Source organism: Centropristis striata, chromosome 5 (assembly GCF_030273125.1).
Source record: "Centropristis striata isolate RG_2023a ecotype Rhode Island chromosome 5, C.striata_1.0, whole genome shotgun sequence".
Classification (NCBI taxonomy): domain Eukaryota; kingdom Metazoa; phylum Chordata; class Actinopteri; order Perciformes; family Serranidae; genus Centropristis; species Centropristis striata.
The window spans coordinates 22,600,734-22,616,814 of NC_081521.1; the positions used below are offsets into that span (position 1 = coordinate 22,600,734).

The window sequence follows — 16,081 nt, forward strand, 5'->3', positions numbered from 1 at the left end:
AGGGGTGTCAAACTGATCCATGAAAGGGCCTGTTTGTCTGCAGGTTTTCAACTCAACTCATTTAATTACCTGAACTGTCTTCACTCAGTTGATTTGATGTATCAGGCGTGCGCTTGCTTGGTTGGAACAAAGACCTGTTTGACAGCACTAGTTAATGTTATTCAAATATGACTTATTAAAGATGAGGACCAATGAACTGATGTAGTTTTAGCATGTCATAGCAACATGCTAAACAAGCACATTTCCTAGAAGCTGATAACCTAATATATGATACCTCTAAAGGAGCGTCACCTTTCAAGTGACACCCCATACATGCATTTTGGCCTTACAGTTCATCTATTGTAAGCTTTTCCATTTGTGTTTGCCAAATATTTTATTAAAGCTCCCCCACATCAAAGTCAGTTTAGTATGACTCATGGTAATTATTATCAATGTAAACTGTTTTAGATTTTTTTTCTGCCTACATGAAAAAATGTACATATAGATGTTGATCATGAAAAAAGAATGAACTGAATTTAATATATTATTTCAGCAAATCCAAACTCATTTCAAAACATTTAATTAATTCAACCCTAATTAACAAATGAGTTGTCTCTTTATCAGTAAAGACCATACCCTTGCTCCACCGTCGCCCTGGGTTTGACCCTGTCCCTTCTTGTAACATTAGCCAGAGGCACAGCTAGTGCCATAATCAGCCCAGACCCAACACCTCCATACCCTCTCTCTGTGTGCTCATCTCCTCTGTCTGCCAGATTAATTGTCCATACGGTGCCTGTGATATCAGGCGGGGTGGGTGGAAGGTGGAGGGTATTAGACTGCTCAACAGCCAGCCCAGCCAGTGTCTTAAACCCCCGGTTTGGGACGGATTTCCACCCAAATACTGGCCTAATCAGCCGCAAAACTTAATGGAGAAAACGGAGCCCTAAGTGGTTATCTTAATAGAGGAACACAAGGGGATAGAGGTGGCTGGGTGGGGGCTGATGGAGGAAGGGGTGAGCACAGTGTGGCCTACGCCAAGGGGGGTCCAAGACCCTAAAATCTGCCTGTTTGAGCATTAAAGGGAGATTTAACAGGCTGCCTAAGCGGCTCGCTCCGTGTCTGTAAACAAGTCCAATCCGATCAGCCACTGGCTCTAATTCTGTCTGCCAGTGAAATTAGACACACACACACGTTCACAAACACACAATTATACACAAATAACACATAGTTATACAGATGCGTGCCCACGCAAAATCAACACAGGTTCAAATTCGCATCCAAATACATAGGTGGGTGTAATGTGTATGAAGTTTTAAGGCAGTGGATTATTTGACTTTGAGCTAGATGAGGCGGTAAATGCAGCTCGCTGTCTATGATATTGTGTTTACTCGGTTCTGTCAGTCAACTCTCCTATTTGACTTATCCTCCAAACGTCATTCAATGAACTGTGGAGGGAGAGAATTTGAGAGACAGGGAGAAAGACAAGAAAGAAAAAGGAGAAGTCTGCAACAGAGAGAGAGACAGAGACAGAGATGCAGTGATGGAAGAAACATTTGGAAATAGAGAGACAGAGGAAAGAGAGATGAATGAGTGCGGTGGTGGTATCAGGGGAGGGCAGGCGGCAGCTATGGCGGCGGATGGCTCTGTGTGTGTGTGTGTGTGTGTGTGTGTGTGTTTGGGTCAGGAGGAAAGGGAAGCAGGCTTGCCGGGTCGTCTCTGCGCCGGAGTGGGCCGTTAATTAAATCTGAGGGACAGACAGGAGGGCTGCCTCCCTCCTTCTCTTTCCCTCTCCATCCCTCCCTCCTTCCCTCATTCGCTCTCTCACTCCCCAGCCGCTGGCTATTCAGAGGCTCTGTGAGAGGTGGAGGGGAGGGAGGGAGGGGGGGGGGGGGGGGGCAGGGGCGCCGACGCTGAGAGTCTGGCTGCCTGTGGAGACTGTAAACCGTGGCTCTGCGGTCAGACCGGAGACTCAAACAGGCAGATAAGGTGTTTTTGGACCGCCTCTCTCTCTCTCTCCTCTGCTCCCTGCACTCAGACTCCCAGAGGCAGTTACAGCCTGTCGGTGTTTGTGGTTGGGGATTGTAGCAGTGGTTTGGGGCTTGAGCACATTTTTGTGTGTGTGCACCTTTCCGTGTGTGGTTTTAAATGCCTGGTTTTAGATGTTTGCTTGCGTGTGAATCTGCAGCCTAGCGTGTTTGTGCAAGACCTTTTTTTCCAAACTGATTGTGAGTGAGGATTACTTTTAAAGTATTAACAGCTAGTTATAACATGATTGGCATAGAAAGGCAATTCTAACCAAAAGTAAACACTGATTTATGTTGATATTATCTCTGTCACAGAAGCAAAAAGGGAAATATGTGTTGAAGAAACTTCCCACTGCTTAATAGGAACACTGTAAAAAATGACTGTGTATTCACGGTGTATTTCTGTAATTTTTTGAAAAACTATACTACTTCATATATCAACAAAGTATAATATGACCATTTCGAGAGTTTCGGGGCATTTAAGAATGTTATGACATATTCACGAAAAATTTCGACATGCTATAGTACGACGTTTTTGTTCAAATTTCAAATTTTGGACATCTCAAAATATGGTGTTTTTTGTTATTTCTGGAAAAGCCCCCTACTACATGTATCAACAGACTATAATAAGACCAATTTGAGAGTATCGGGGCTTTTATGATTTCTTCACGAAAAACGACAATCTATAGTATTCCAAATTTTGGACATCTCAAAATATGGCCTTTATAACCTGTGCATTGATTTGAAAATAAATGGTAAATGGACTGCACTTATATAGCGCTTTTATCCAAATCGCTTTACACTACAGACTGCGCTCATTCACCCGTTTACACAGACATTCATACTGGTGGCAGAGGCTATCCTACAACGGTGCCACCTGCCACCATTGGGAATTCAGTCACACACCGATGAACGCAGCATCGGGAGCCATTTGGGGTTCAGTATGTTGCCCAAGGATACTTCGACACGTAGGCTGCCACGGTCAGGGATCGAACCACCAACCTTCCGATCAGTGGGTGACCACTCTACCAACTGAGCCACATTATGCATATTCTGGTATCTCCTAGCAAAGCTGCTGAATATGGAAGAAGACCAATGTGATGAGAGACATTTAAGAGTGATAGGAAACAGGTGATTAAAAACGAAGATATACTTTTATTTGGAATTCCCTTTACCTGAAAGATTTTGTTTTGAGTGGTAAGTTATCTTCAGGTCAAAAACACTTTTCTCAGCAGGACTTATTGTAAATAAACCACTGTTACCGCTGCTCGAAACAACTTCTTGTGCATTATCACCTGTTCACCAGACTTTTTTTTCAGCAAAGACCGACAAAAATATAAACTTACTTAAATAGCCTCTACATTTAGTTTATTGTATTAAATAAAATTACTGCGTTGCGAAGGGGACATTTATTTATACGACAGTGTCACAGATTTTCACTTGGCCACTCAGGCCAGCCATATTTCACATCTTCTTTTCCCATGATTTCCTTCTTCTTCTTCTTTAGAGCATTTCTTCTCTCTTAATTTCTCTCTTCCTGTTCAAAAGAGAGAACATTACAAACAGCGGAGCAGTGTGTACATTTGCATGTGTTGGAGGTTGCGCATCCTCTGCTCAGCGTGAGCAGAAGCGCCTCTCTCCCCATCTCCATCACCCGCTCCCATCCTCCCCTCCCTCTCCCAGCTGCATCGGCCTGTAAGCCAATCAATGGCAGGGCTTTCAGGGCCGGCGGAGGCCCCGGCGCACGGAGGGGGGATCAATAAGTTATTAGCACCATTCTGTCAGCTGTAATGTGGAGATTGATCGGGGGGCTGCGGCTGGCGGCCCACCCCACGTCCCCGCCTGTCACTCCCCCCCTTCTCTCCACACAGCCCCCCCTCCCCGGCCTGATAAAGATGACAGATTAACGGAGTAAGAGAGGAATTAAGGAGTCTGGCTGTCTGAGCTGTCACCACGCTCCATGGGATGGAGAGTGGAGAGGAAGAGGACTAAAGTTTGAGGGAGGAGAGGAAATCAGAGAATAAGAAAGAAGGAGGAATGCCTGCCTGATGGTTTGCCCTGGTGGTGTCACATAAAAGAGAAGTCGTTTAGGTCCTGCTGTTTCCTCTTTTCCTATCTGTCCCTATTTTTTCATCCCTCTTTTCTCTCAGCGGGAAGAACAGCAGATAAGGAGGAGGTTAACTAGCACGGGGGAACTGAGGCAGAGGCTAGAATATTGGCTGGTTGAAAAAAGTTAGTCTGTATTTTTTTTTTACCAAGAATGGCAAACACAGTGGCCTAGTACTGCTATTTGCACTTAATTATTGGACTATTTTGACAGTCAGAGTCAACTCCTGACTCCATAACCACTAATTCTTCAGCAATATGAACAAGCAGGGGGTAGGGAAACGCCCGGGGTAGCAAACTTGACTGTAAGCAGTGTTAGTGGGAGTAAAAGGGTTAGCATAGACGCTAGCAGAGCTCAGGGTTCGGCATTAAAAGGGAGCGCCGGTGCTCTAAGAAGCCCCATTTAATTGGCTTTAAAAGCTTTCCGCCCTCAAATCTCTGGCCCTCGGGCACTTCGCTCAGGAGACGCAGTGTCTTGAGTGAGGTCGGCTCAAGAGACGACTCAAGTGTGTGTGTTTGATCATGAGAGGCTCTGGGTGTGGGTGTAAGCATATGTGTGTGTGTGTGTGTGTGTGTGTGTTTGGTAGAAGAGAGGTTTTAACTAATGGGAGCTTTTTTCCTCTCTCTTTGTTAATATTCCACTAATAGACAGATGGAGACCATTTTGTGTTTTTTTTTTTTGAGAAGACCAGTGAAGGAAAAGAATATGATTTGAAAATGAGAAGGAAAAACAGAAAAAGTAGAAATTGTGAAAAAGTGTGTGTGTTTGTGTGTGTGCACGCAGTTGTCCATTAGCAACCCCCTCCTCCCCACACTGTCTCCTTGGGATGGTATAGGGAGTGGATCTCCTCAGGACCTGAGAGGGAACATCAAACACTGGATCATTAGTGAACCTCCTCCCTCTCTCTCTCCCTTTCTCGTTTGCTAGCTCGCCCTCTCATCAACGCCAGGGCTCCTTCAGCAGCCCAACAAAATCCTCTGAGCCCTGTCTAAATGTCTTTCTGTCTCTTTCCCCTCTCTATCTATCTGTGTCTTATTATGAAGAAGAAAGAGCATAAGTTTGGGTGAGAGGTTAAGGGTTAAAGGTCAGACTCCACTCCAGCTTCACTCCTCTGTTGATGACTGTCTGCCCGTTGCCAGGGTAACAATATCAGTAGTGGACACAGAATTCGCCAAATGTTGTTTGCTTGGGTATTGCTACGAAATTACCTTTTGTTTTTTTCCTGCACTGTTTACACATGCGGTGAAAATGATGAAAAATTGCTTTGTTGAAAAAGAGAGACAGAGAGCGAGAGGAAGGGAGAGGAACCATTCTCCGTGATGGAGGGAAAAAAACTGCCCCCCATCCTTAAAAATACGCACCAAGAAGTGAGAAGAAAAAAGAGAAAGAAGGGAAGCAGTTGCTGCTGTGGCTTGGCTGTGTGGAGGAAGAAACAGTCGGAGAAAAAGGCAGAGTTGCATGAGATAGAAATAGAGAAAGAAAGAGAGAGAGAAAGATAGAGCAATGACAAACGGCTTTTTCCTTCCTGCCGGCGCTGCGTGCGATGTGCTCTGCATCCCCTCTCTCTCTGATTAGGCCCGTATTGATTTGAGGTGTGTTTGAGGGGGGTGGAGGTGAGGCGACTGGGCGGGAAGGAAAAGAGGGATGAGAGGCGAGGAGAGGAGAGGAAAGGAGAGGAGGAGGAGGAGGAGGAGGAGGAGGAGGAGACGGCAGTAGGGGGTGCTGTAATTGTACACTAGATGCTCCGCTTTGGTGGCAGGGGAGGTGGTAGGGGGAGAACAGGGAGGAAGAGATGGAGGCAGGGAGGGTGTTAATGGGAGGAGAGAGAGAACTCCTGATGGGAGGAGGTAACAAACACAGGAGAAAGACAAGGAAGCAGATGGAGAAATGAGACAAGATCACAAGTGTGTTTATGATGGGAGGACAGCAACAAGAGAGAGAGGGGAGTAGCTGTCGTGGAGGTACAAAAATTAAAAAACCACACTTTATATAGACATAATGTAGGCTGAGAGCAATTTCTCAAGCAGCTGAGAGGCTCTTATGCACTTTAGCTCAGTCAGAGGCTTTTGTGCCAACATCTGGAAAAAACGAAGAAAGAAGAGGGAGGAAGAACAGTGATAACACTTGAGGACAGACTGTTGGAAAGAGACGTTGGAGGAGACACAGAGCCCTCCTCCCTCCTTCAAACAGACAAACACACACACGTGAACCGGGCAGATCTGTCATCCACGGCGGTTCAGGCCCCCTCTCATATCTGACAGAACAGGCACATCTCCAGACGCCCGTGACTTGCTTCACTTGCTCTTTTTCTCTCTTTCTCTCCACCTATCACTTTTTTCTCTTTGGCTCCTTTTCACTCTCTCCGTTCTAACTCTGCATTTCCAAAGCCACCGCCATGTATACAGGTAGACACAGAGGAGGACGGATATCAAGCTTTTACTTTCGTCTTTTTTTTCTGACTTTTTTCTTTTTGTGTGTTTACAGATGACCTTCTAGGCAAGAGACGGAGCTACTCTCCCAACAGCAGCAGCGAGTGTCCCTCTGACAGCAAGAAGTCACGTAGCGTATCCCCCAAAGGTAAGAACATGCGTATTGTGTGTTGTGACGTTACAGATACGTTTGGACGTGCTTTTTCTGAGAGGAAACAAGTAAAAAAATGTAGGAAAGAAGACAGGAGGCTGAGTGTGAAAGTGAAAGAAAAACGATGGACAATGCAGAGAGAAGAAGAGGGAGACATGAGGCAGTATTGGTTTAGCTGGTGGTGGTCAGTCTTACTGTTAGCAACACACACAGTCTCGGTTTCATACACACTTTAAGAACTAACTTCCATGCTGTTGTCTCTAATAACCCATTCCTCTCTCTTACACACTTATGGGCATATGCATATACACACAGACACACAAGGGAAGTAAAAGGGTGAGATGGTTGTTGGTTGAATTTGGGGTGCTCAAATCACTTAGCAGTCACTTATAGTGACATGCAGCAAAGAGCAGGGGTTCATGGGTCGGAACCAAACCCAGGCTGACTGGGATCCTCTCCAAAATGTTTTTTTCTTAACCCATGCTACGGCAAAAACTTGTGGCCTGGTAATCCTGCTGACAAACAAACAAACAAGTCGAACCAAAACATAACGTACTTGGTGGAGGTAATGATTTCTAAATGATAGCCCAAATAGATAGAATTTCATTTTTGCAGCTGATTCTCAATATACACCCTTTGTTACCTTTTCGTCTGCTCTCTATATGACATAAGAGCAACATGAATAATGTATTTTGAGAAGGCATATGTTGGCAAGACAATGTCCCTCTGTAGTGCTGCAATCCGGTCGACATCCTCTATTATTCATTTCTCCCTCATGTGGCGTGAAACCAGGCGCCTGGTGTGGAGCCGGCACTGCCACCCGGTCTCTCTCTGGGCTCCTGAGGAAGACTTCCTGACTGATGCATTATATAGCAGGCAAAACCACAAAACCAGCTCAGAAAAGCAGCTCACCGCACATCCAGCCTCATCTCTGGAGACACCTGAACAACACACACACACACACACACACTCCAGACGTGTAAGCCAAACAATGTCATCAGCACACAAACAGTTACACAAGTAAATATTCTGAGTAAAAAAAGTTATTTTATGATTGCTAACTTCTATGGAGATAAAAGATTGGTGAAGGGTATTTGTGTCAGTGCAGATTTAGCTGTGTAGAGCTCACCCTGAGCCTGGTGTTGACCTTTGCCCTTTGGTTGACCTTTGACCGACAGCAGCCCTGCCGGGAGCCTCTTTCTCTGTGTAGAGCAGCATTCATTCCTGGCCATCATAGTCTTTCTCAGACCCTACTTCTGAAAGATGCATGGGGCTTTTTTTTGTGCGTGTGTGTCTCTGTCTGTCTGTCTGTCTGTCTGTGTACTCAGGTTTGGCTTCCTTTTAAGGCAAATGGGGCTTGTGCGTTTTTAATTTGTGTTCTTGTGCCTGCGTGGTTAGGTTTTTGGATTTTAAAGCAAACAAGGGATATTTGCATAAGGGAAACAAAAAGGACTGTTTGTGTGATTGTGTGTGTGTGTGAGTGCAGCCTGCTGTCCAGAGAAGTGCATTTAAGCCATTTCAAAACACTGCTGATCCTGTGTCTTAACCCTGAGCTCTGTCCACATTCAAACCCCGACACCTGTATGTGTGTTTTTATGTGTGCCTTCTTGCCTGCAACTTCGGCGACAGACACTTTCCTTTAATGACTAATGCAGGTGGAGAAATAGATTGAGTGAGAGAAACAGAGAGGGTAGTGTAGGGATGGAGCTGGAGAGATTGGATGCCGCTGTGTAAATGATGTCTGTTTTTCTTTCTGTTGCAAAGTCGGCACCCCCTGCTGTGTTTAGAGAGCAAGAAAACTTCAGACAGTCACAGACTAGTTGTGCACGCACACATACACACAAAACACATACACTGGGAGACCTTGGGTGGATTAGCTGAAGCTTGGCGGTGGAGACAGAGATGCTTGCGTGCTTGCTTCCTCCCCCACCACCACCTCCAACCCACCTCCGCTCCTCAGCGCCACTCCTGCTCGCCTGCCCGGGGCCAGGCTCAGGTTTCAATAAGAAGGAGGGTGGTAAAAATAACCCCTGCTTTCCACTGCTTCTCCCTCCTCCTCATCCTCTTTCTCCCTCCTCTAACTCCCAAAACACCTCCCCATATCCCCCACCACCCTTACCTTAGATCATGTTACTATTGACAGAGAGAGGGAGGAGGGAGGTCAGAGAGAGAGATTAAGTGTGGGGACTGACAGCTAGATGGATATCATACACCACATCATCTTCACAACACCGTAAACACAGCACAGCAGGGCTACACACACATACACACACACACACACACACACACACACATGACTGTAGAAACTGAGCCTTTTTGGGAGTCTGCATTTAAAAAGTCTAAAGACAGTACAATAAAACAACCTTACTTATGAATTTCACCTGATATGAGAAATAGTTGCATGGTTACTGCTGTGCTTTCTGTACGAGAAATAGTGAGTTCGTGCAGAGGTCAGGCTCAGACCATTAACAATGCATGGCTGTCGGTGTATAGCTTTATCCAAAGAGGCTCCTGCCCCTCAGTGCTGTTGTCTTAATGAATAATCTGTGCACAAGCATGTTTCCTGGCTGATATTTGAGGAAGCATTCACGACAGAGAGAGTGCAGTAATCAAAAATACGCATGTGTATAAAACCGTGGGTAGTTCTTTGCTCTGTGTTGTTTATAATAGCTATTACATTGTGATTACTGTGTGTTCCGATTGCATTTTCTGATGTTTTTTTTAGAACTGCATATGAAATTATTTTTATCCTAAAAATACATCTGTCTCGTCATTCAAAATAACTACACCCTGAAAATTGGGAACTAGTAGAAGCCTCAGAGCGCTCAGAACTACTCAAATGCAATTATAGTTATAGAACAGCAGTGAGTGAACTTTCATTCAGAAAATGTTGGTTCTTCTCTTCTCTCTTTGGGGGCCAAAAGGACTAAAGCATACCGTACTTTACAGGATTGCTAATCAGCAGTGTTCTTTGTTCAGTTCAGTGATGTCATGAAATGTGATTTGGGGTTTTTCAGTCACAAATTTTTCAAATCTGTGACCTCTGGCTGCTGTTCTAAACTGCAATGTGAGTAAGTGGTTGAGGCAAATTCCTCACAATCAGTGAGGAATTTGCTGACATGGAGATGGACGTAGATGTGGATGAATACATGATGATTTGATCATATGCTGTAAAGATAGTTCAGTGTGCAGCATCAACGTAATAGCCTTTTAGTAGGGATGTAATGGTACACGAAAGTCACGGCTTGTTCATACCTAGGTTCAGGAGTGATAACATCACAGTGGGAAAAAAAACACAAATGCATAAGGATACGTTTCTTCTTCTCTTCTTTATGTTAAACAGACAGTAGCTCAAGTGTCAGAGACAGACAGTATCCTCCTGCAGGAGTTTGGTAAATTACTTTCATTATAAAACTAAGAAACATTTCAAACACTTCTGTATAACACTGTATGAACAATGAAGAAAACCAACAACAGGCAAAGCATCGCTTATGCTCTGAAATTTAAAATACCCCACATACACAGAATAACAAAAAAAATTGTTGTTTACAATTTTTTCCACCATACCTATATTTTAACATTCAAAGCACCCAAACAATTATCATCCTGGTGATCAGCATACATGAGTGATGCCATGAATGCATTTCATGTCTTTTCACATACCGTCCTTATCTTTTACACAAATCTCTCTCTGATGCTAAATGCTAAAAGTTGCCATGCGAAACTTCCACTTGTGAACTTTGGTTTTGCATTACATGCATCAGTCTTCATACTGTATAGTCTGGGTGCGACTGCATGCACCGGACTGTGACCCCATACTGTGACGGATCTGTACAAATAAATCAACTGTTACAGCCCTGCCTAATAGAGTTTTAAAGCTGCAGTTTCAAGTTAGTATTTATCCCCTGATGGGCTGGATATTGAGTCATTGATTGGTCATAATGTAAGTGTCTCCCTCCTTTCTACAGAGAACTCCGAGAGCCCGGTGGTGGAGGCTGGCGGCAGCCACGGCCACATGAGCCCTGAGGAGCACTACAGGCGCATGATGTCAGCCCTCAGCGAGCAAGGGTCCTATGAGGAGCAGCAGCAGCGGCTCTACCAGCTGGCGAGCAGCATGGGTCTGCCTGGCCATGGTCAGTCCACAGGCTCTGTATTTGTAGGTGTGTGTGGTCATCATCATTCTCACTTTCACAATATTGGCTTTCAAATATCTGCAGATTAATTTTGTTACACCTTACTTTGCATACCTCAATGCACAGTTGATTTTTAAATTCAGAATAGCGTTTCCTACTCTACCAGTAAGAACTGACTCATGAAAGATCAAGAGGTACTTTTCTCTTTTTTTTGTACTTTGAAATAACTTTAGAGTTAGTTTGAAGTAACTTGAGATTTACTTCAAACTGAAAGTTTCCTTTGGAAGCACTTCACCAGCTTCTATAAAAAACACCTCTTCCGTCACCTGTCACCAAGTCACATCGATGCACTGCTACTTTGTAACCCCAGAGTGTAGCTCTGTGTTCAGGGTACCATGTTAAGGTGTGCCACACTCCTGCTATTGTAAAACCCCAGCCATGGAGACGGCTGACATTTCTATTTGCGGTGCTTGCCCACCCAGTGTCAAAGTGTCACTCAGGGTGATTTCTGACCACCATGACTCTCGGTTGTTAACAACACCCACAAGGCTTTGCATGCATCAACTCTGCAATTGATCCAGGAGCTCTCATTGGCCACCTGCCAACCCTCTAAATCTACCAACACCCTGGAAACCACCAGTGCGTCCCAATTTTTCTCAACTTCTACAGTCACATTAAATTTACTGGTTTTAGCTTCAGAGAATTGTAGTTTGAAAGGAAAAAAAGAAAATGAGAAAAGTTGCCTCGTTTGGATTTTATAAGTTGGCTTTATATTCCTTTCACTGTGCCTGCCATTAAATGTTAACCTTTTTCTCACATTTTTGTACAGAATGTAACATTAAGTCCGACCAGTCTTTATGAGCTCTTTTGCAGTAGCATAAATCCAATCGATGCCCTGGCTGAATTGTAGTTTGAGCTACTTTTATTTTTATTTGATTAGTAATGATTTTTAATTGCTGGCTGCAAATCTAGGGGGCGAAGCCTATAAATGCTTTAATTGCCTTTTCCCCGTGTCTTAGAGGAGTTAAAGGCAAGATGCAGTGCATTGTGGGGGTTTTATGGCCCAGGGTGCAGTCTGATCGCTGGCTTCCTTTCCCAGAAACCTTGCTGGTATGAGGCAGACGCTCTGGCGCAATACAGACATACTCGCTCCCTTTCTTCACTTCCACATTCCAAACTGTTTGATAGTTTCCACGCTGTCCCTTATTCTGCACACATGCATTCCTCTTCCAAGCCGCACTTAAAAGCTGGTTTCTCTTTACCTCTTTCTCCTCGTCTATGTGTAGAAGACGAAGAGAAAGAGGTAAAAAGAAACCAGGATTAGGAGTACAAAAAAAATGCTCAAAAGAAATGATGGAGGAACAAAGACGAAGGAAGAGGGAATAAATATCTTCTACCGGAGAAAGAAATGAAGAAAAACGCATACATATAGGTTCACGGATATTCATGATGGTCAGGTCACACATTTAAGTACAACTTCCATTTAAAACACAACTTCACGGCAAGTTTTTTACTCTCCCCGACGTGTTTACTTTGGGTATGGTGTTTGCGCGTGTTAGATCCTCTAAGCGGATGATGAGCCATGGGCATCACAGGCTTTGCCAACGCTCCCTGACAGCCAAGCCTTTGGTGTGTTACAAATATTGCTTTTCTTCCATACCTGGCAACTTCCTCCATCTATCCACCGACTACTTACAAGTTTCTGCAGAAAAATTATACCGCTACCTTCAGATCCTCCCTTTCTCCAATTAACGGTCGGAGCTTGTTAAGAAACTGACACTCAGACACGAACAGTACAGGAGGTGGGGCAGAGGGACGGCTGTTTTGTCTCTTGAGAGACTGATGTGAAGCACTTCAGCGGGAGCCCCTTGACATTGACCTGGTCTCTGATGGGGCCCCTGTGACCCCCTCCCCCGTCCCACCACCACCATCTCCCCTACACATCTCCATCTCAAGCACTGCTTTTATACCCCCTCCTCCTCCTTTTCCTTACCCCCACCTCCAACTTTCCCTTTAGCCTTGGTCCCCGCAGAGCATCCTTTCATGTGTTTGAAGTGTCGGGCACCGAAAATTAAAGTGTGTGTGCGTGAAAGAGGCAGGGGCGAGGAGGAACTCTGTGTGCATGTGTGTATGAATGTGTAGGTGCAAGGTGTTGTTTGAGAGGTTCTCTCTGGACCTGATGGGCAAAAGAAGAGTAGGGAAGGGGAGTTGGGGGTGGAGGTGGAGGGATGGCAGGGTTGTAGAAATGGCCAGGAGGGCTTTCCCTCCCCTCTTCATATGATGAAAGGAGAGTGAGGGAGAGAGAAAAGAAAAAGAGGTGGGGGTAGATATCCAGATGAAAGTGAAGGGAGGGGTGGGATGGAAGAGGCCTGCTTCTGTTTTGTCTCCTGCAGTTTATTCTGATTTGAAACATGAAGCTGCACACAACATTTCTTTATCATCATCATCCCAAAGTGCCTGAAAACCTCCAGTGATTGGTCAAAGTAGACGGTCAGAGACATTTAGAGCAACAAACTCGCCACATATTTACTGCTTGCTAAGCCTATGATACTGGCCGAATACCTCTTCCTGAAAAGATACTTAATTTTCTGGTGTATGGTGCGCTTTAGCGGATAGATGTCGGCTTTTGTGTACCTGCCAGTCCGCCAAATCCATCATGGGGCCGGCCAAACTGCATCAGTGCGGCGCTCCTCTGCATTCTCACGCCGAGAAAAACCCAGCTTAACTGAGGGGATTTAGGCCCAACACCAGGAATGATGGCGAGGAGAAAAATGGGATGACACAAAAGAGGGATAAGCAGAATGGGTCCGAGTGGTAAACTGGGACCTCCCAAAATAACTCCGGCATAAGAAGAGATGTGTATGTGTGTGTGTGTGTGTGTGTGTGTGTTCTTAATTAGGACTCTAATTTGCAGATGAAGGGACTCTCCCCTTGTGTTCCAGCAGCTGCGACACCAAGAGTTTTAGAGGGGGAAATTCTGAGTACCTACTCTCCCACACACACACACACACAGTGAAGGGTAGAGCCCCAGGTGACCCTGCTCTTCTCAGTTCACATGAAAGAGAATTAGAGAGAATGGAGGAGATAGAGCAAAATATGAACCCAGTGTTGAAATAAAGATTTACAAACATGCACTTGATTAAAAAAAGATCGGAAATAAGAAAAGAAATGGGAGAAATAACAGATAAATAACTTATCAAGATACATTTAAATATCCACTGTTTTATACAGCTTTTATTGTCTGTGTTTAAAGAGGCACTTTGACTGTACAGGTCAAGGTTAGCTAGCTACCATTGAAGCCTCACATCTTGGGTTTTTCAGCCTGATTTTCATGTTTTAGTGAGTCTTATATCTTTGACTGAAATAAACTAAACTAAATGAAATAAACATTATTTTGTATATTCTCCACTAGAAGTATATACCGTCGGGTTACTTAACGTAATCCCTGGTTCTTTGATAACAGAGTGAGGTGTTTCACTATGGGGGAATCGCTTAATGCGTGACCAACTACGGAAGCTCCAATGACACCACGTCTGTCTTTGACAGACAGGTCGACCTGTGGGGAGGGCCCCGCCCTCCTTTATTATAAGGGTCGACTGCACTGACCAGGTCATTCTTAAACGGTTTCTTCCCTTACCGGGCAAGGAGGGAAGTGTTGGTGAAACACCTCACTCTGTTATCAAAGAACCAGGGATTACGTTAAGTAACCCGACGTTCTTTTTCTAACTTCGTTCGGTGTTTCACTATGGGAGATATAGCCCACTCCCGGATTGCCTACTCTCCCAAAGCCATATGGCATCCTTAAACCTAGTCCATGACTAAACAGTCCCTGGAGTCCCTGTCTCCAGTACTGCATGAGCTAAGGATGGACCTGAAACATCCAACCTGTAAAACCTTACAAATGTGTGCGGTGTAGCCCAGCTTGCCGCGGCACAAATGTCCTCCACTAGCACTCCTTTAAACAGGGCCCATGATGTAGCCATGGCCCTAGTGGAGTGAGCCTTTAAATCTAAAGGAGGCTGCAGGCCTTTACACCTGTAAGCTAGCCCTATAGCCTCCACAAGCCAGTGGGACAGCCTCTGGCGAGACAGAGCTTTCCCCTTGAACTGTTTAGCCCAAGACACAAACAGCTGGTCGTTTCTCCTGAAACTTGCTGTCCTGTTTACATAAACGTGCAATGCCCTCACTGGGCATAAAGCATTTAACCTCTGCTCCTCAGCTGATGAAAACGGAGGAGGGTGAAAAGCCCTCAGCTCGACTGTGGGGCATCTATACGCAGACTCCACAACCTTAGGAACAAAGGTCGGGTTGGGCCGTAGACATACTTTTGAAAGCCCAGGGCCAAACTGCAGGCATGCTGGGCGAGTGGACAGAGCATGTAAATCACTCACCCGCTTGGCTGTAGTCAGAGCCAAGAGCAATGCCGTTTTGAGTGAGAGAAACTTCAAACCCACACCCTCCAAAGGTTCAAATGGGTGTTGTGAGAGGGCGTCTAACACCACTGACAAATCCCATAAAGGTACCAGGGACCTAGAGACTGGGAGTTTACGACGTACACCATTCATAAAGCGACACACCAAAGGGTGTTGCCCTGCTGGTTTGTCACCCAGCCCTATGTGGCATGCTGAAATGGCAGCCAGGTAAACCTTAATTGTGGAAAAAGCCTTTCCCCTGTCCAACAGATCCTGAAGAAAACAGAGGATATCCACAACCGAACATTGAAAAGAGACAATATGTCGCACCTCACACCACTCCTCAAACACTCGCCATTTACAGCTGTATAATGAGCGAGTAGAGGGGGCTCTCGCACACTGAATAGTGTCGATCACACCGGGGGGCAAACCAACTGCGTTTAAATTCAGCCTTTCACGGGCCAGGCCCATAGTGCTACCTGTTCTGGATGAGGGTGGTAAATCTCCCCTCGAGCCTGAGACAGCAGATCCCTTCGCAGCGGGAGGGGCCATGGTTGGCCCGAAAGCAATTGCACTATTTCCGCCACCCAATGCTTGGATGGCCATCGTGGGGCTATTAGAATCAGTGACAGGCCCCGCTTCCTCACTCTGGAAAGAGTGGGGGAGATTAGGCTGAGAGGAGGGAAGGCATACAGCAGAACGTTCGGCCATGGGTGGGCCAGAGCGTCTATCCCCAACGGTGCGTTTACGTCCGCCAGGGAGAAGTACAGGGGGCACTGCGTGTTTTCCTGCGATGCGAAGAGATCTACGGCAGCCTGCCCAAATCTCTGCCACACCTGTGCCACT

The 16,081-nt window shown here is 45.5% G+C and overlaps 1 protein-coding gene across 4 annotated transcripts in view; it reads left to right on the forward strand.

The window, feature by feature from the left end:
- samd11 (sterile alpha motif domain containing 11) overlaps positions 1–16,081 on the forward strand; it is a 59,161-nt gene that overhangs the window by 24,595 nt on the left and 18,485 nt on the right. For 3 of the 4 annotated variants that reach the window (XM_059332338.1, XM_059332341.1, XM_059332342.1), the window contains exons 5-6: positions 6,595–6,687; positions 10,659–10,850. In XM_059332338.1, coding sequence (XP_059188321.1) covers positions 6,595–6,687; positions 10,659–10,850 — 285 coding nt within the window. The remainder of the gene's footprint in view (positions 1–6,594; positions 6,688–10,658; positions 10,851–16,081) is intronic. The other variant, XM_059332339.1, reaches the window with a different exon arrangement.